The sequence below is a fragment of the Otolemur garnettii genome, unplaced genomic scaffold (assembly GCF_000181295.1).
Source record: "Otolemur garnettii isolate 467f Iridium unplaced genomic scaffold, OtoGar3 scaffold00039, whole genome shotgun sequence".
Lineage (NCBI taxonomy): Eukaryota > Metazoa > Chordata > Mammalia > Primates > Galagidae > Otolemur > Otolemur garnettii.
Window position 1 is genome coordinate 2,590,706 of NW_003852434.1, and position 3,198 is coordinate 2,593,903.

The 3,198-nt window shown below is 37.7% G+C and overlaps 1 protein-coding gene across 1 annotated transcript in view; it reads right to left on the reverse strand.

The window, feature by feature from the left end:
• Positions 1-892: 892 nt before the first annotated feature.
• The window catches only part of SPP1 (secreted phosphoprotein 1), a 7,561-nt gene continuing 5,255 nt past the window's right edge, over positions 893-3,198 (reverse strand). Inside the window, exons 5-6 of the mRNA XM_003790097.3 lie at positions 2,286-2,579; positions 893-1,597 (exon numbers count right to left, since the gene is read on the reverse strand). Of these exons, the coding sequence (XP_003790145.1) occupies positions 1,289-1,597; positions 2,286-2,579 (603 nt within the window). The 3' untranslated portion in view covers positions 893-1,288. The remainder of the gene's footprint in view (positions 1,598-2,285; positions 2,580-3,198) is intronic.

A 3,198-nucleotide genomic window follows, 5' to 3' on the forward strand; every position in this document is an offset into this window, starting at 1 on the left:
GATGTTTGTCTTTCTGTGCCAGTCCTATTTCACTTACCATAATGACCTCCAATTCTAGGATTTCATTGTTTTTTGTTTGAATAATATTCCATCGTGTACATATACCACATTTTCTTTATTTGCCCCTTTTTGGACACTTAGGTTGATTCCATGTCTGGCTACTGTGAATAGTGTTGCAATAAACATGGGGCTGCAGAGATCTCTCTGATACACTGATCCCCCCCCTTTGTTTTTGGATACAGACTCAGCAGAACTGCTGAACCCTATGGTAATTCTATTTTTACTTTTCTGAGAAACCTCCATATTGTTCGCCATCGTGGCATGACTAATTTACATTCCCATCAGCAGTGTACAAACATTTCCCTTTCTCTGTATCTTGGCCAGCATCTGTTTTTTTGTTGTTGTTGTCTTTTTGGTAACAACCATTTTAACTGGGGTGAGTTGGTGCTTCATTCAGTTTCCCTGATTAATGATGTTGAGCAGTTTACATATCCCCATTGGCCATTTGTATGTCTTGTACTGAGAAAAGCCTATTCAGATTTTGGCCCATTTTACTTATTTAATTCCTCTGCCCTGGAGTTGTTTGAGTTCCTTATATGTTGTGGATTTTAACCCCCTATGCATGTATCAGATCTCCTGTTACGTGTGACAATATGGACGGACTTAGAGGACATTATGTTAAGTAAAATAAGCCAAGTATGGAAGGAAAATTGCTGATGGTCTCACTTATACCAAATAAAACTTTAAAAAATAATACATGGGCAGTAAGAAAAGGTTGCATTTTATTAATTACTGGACACCTGTGGGAAACCAAATAAGAAAAGCAATTGATTCTGGTTTCACTCAGGGGGTGGGGAGAAAAAGAGAAAGAAAAACAACTGACACCACCAAATTCTTATTACATTCATGATATAAGATTTATTCACACCAACAAAGATAATCACAACAAAATATATACTAATTTAAAAATAAAGGACTTTAGTGACATGTTATAATCTCTTGTGTAAAAGTGTTTTGTTTGCTTCTACATAAAGTTTATTCATAAAAGTATGACAAACATTAAAATGCAGTGACCGTTGGCATTTCTTCTACGGAGCTTTTGGTTTATACAAGGGTGTTACCATGAAGCCACAATCTACACTAATGATCAAACACATCTATCTCCAGATTCATATGCATGTACATTCACCCACTAATCTGAGAAATAAGCATGCCAGATTCTCACTTCCTGCAACAATGCATTCTTTTTACTAAAAGCGAAGTGAGAAACTGTATTTTTTTCCTCCTTCTAATTGACCTCAGAAGATGCACTATCTAATTCATGAGAAACACGAAATTTCAGGAGTTTATCTTCTTCCTTACTCTCGAGGTCTTCGTGGCTGGTGACTTCAAGGCTGACGTGGGAATGTTCCTGACTAACAATCATGTCAGAAGGCTCCTTGCTGTGGGTTTCTGTACTTAGGTCGTGACTGGTTTCATGGCTGTCCAGATCAGAAGGCACCTTCAGGCCCTGGTTGAAAGCAATGACCTTGGGCCCATGACCCAACTCTTCACTTTCCACATATGAGGTGAAGTCCTCCTGGGTCTCATCAGGAATCTGAATTAGAGCCCAAAAGGAAGAGGAATTACATGAACAGCCAGGGATGGGAACAATGTAATTCTTTTCTGCTCTCTTAGGCCAGTTTCTATTGAACATTGTTTAACTTTGACTGAAATAATACCAGCGTATTACTTCGTACTTTACCAAGCTCTTTAATACACGCCATCTCCTTTAGTTCAATAGGTACATCACTTGTGTATGTAATTAAACCTACTAAGTAGGTCTCAATACGTCTGTTCTGTATAAATGGAAAGTGAACTGAAAGTTAAGTAAATGAATAGTGAATATCACAGCTATGTCAAACCCAGATTCTTTGATTATATAGTCAGTGTAACTTGGAACTCTACAATTCCTCTTAGATATTTAACTTTAAAACACGATCATGACATTTTGAAAATAATTGCTATTGTCTAGTATTTTTTAGATTTAAGAAAAGTGAGTACAATAAAGGCTTTAGAGTCAGGAATTTGGAAATGTTGAATGTTTGAGAGACAAAATTCGGAAGAAATTATCTGGGTTTAAACAGAAACCACTAGGTAGAAAAAGATTTTGTGTTGAGTGGTCATAAAATAGATTACTAATCAATGCTTGCTGAGTCAATGAATGAATGAATGACTATGCAGATTCTGGTTTTCTAGAACTGAGCTCTAGTTAGAACCATCAGATGTGTCTGCTAAGGATTTACCTGGATGTCAAGTCTGCGGAACTTCTTGGATTTTGACCTCAGTCCATAAGGTATGCTGTCACCTCGGCCATCATATATGTTTTCTGTAGGGACAGTTGGAGTAGGAACATCAGTGGGAAAATTAGCAGTGACCATCTCGTCGGATTCATCAGAGTGGTGAGACTCATCAGAATGGTGGGAATCGTCGGGGTTATCGGTGTCATCAGAGTCGTCTGATTCGTGGCTGTCCACGTGGTCATCATCATCTTCGTCATCCATGTGATCATGGCTTTCATTAGATGTACTTGGAAGGGTCTGGAAATCAAGACGACAGGAAAGTTAGTGCATGGGCCTTTATTTTCCCTTAGCGTTGATGGTGCACTAGTCTCTTACTATCCTTCTTGTATTTAGTTTCAGGATTGTTGCATTAACAACGCCCTCTATAGCTTTTAGGAGCTAAACCAAGTGTCTTCAATTCTCTTTTAACACAGGGATAAATGGAGTAATATTTTGAGCCACTTTTCTTGCTTTCCAACAAAAAGTTCTTTTCATAGATATTTTTAAACCAAATGTGAGTGTAACCTTCATATTAGTAACATTGATTTCCCTTGTATGTATTAGACATTATTTAATTTACTAAATTCAATGATGAAGGAGATACAGGTACATAATTGTGAGACTAAATTTTTTTTTTGTTGCAGTTTTTGGCCGGGGCTGGGTTTGAACCCATCATCTCTGGCATATGGGGCCAGTGCCCTACTCCTTTGAGCCACAGGTGCCACCTGAGACTGATTTTTTTCTATTTGTAATGAGAATTATCAAGGCATCAGAATATCTGTATTTCAAGCGTGTACCAAAAGCTATAACCACCTGTCTATTAGTATGGACAACTGAAAAGTGACCATGTTATGCATGTATATAAAAACTGCAGCTC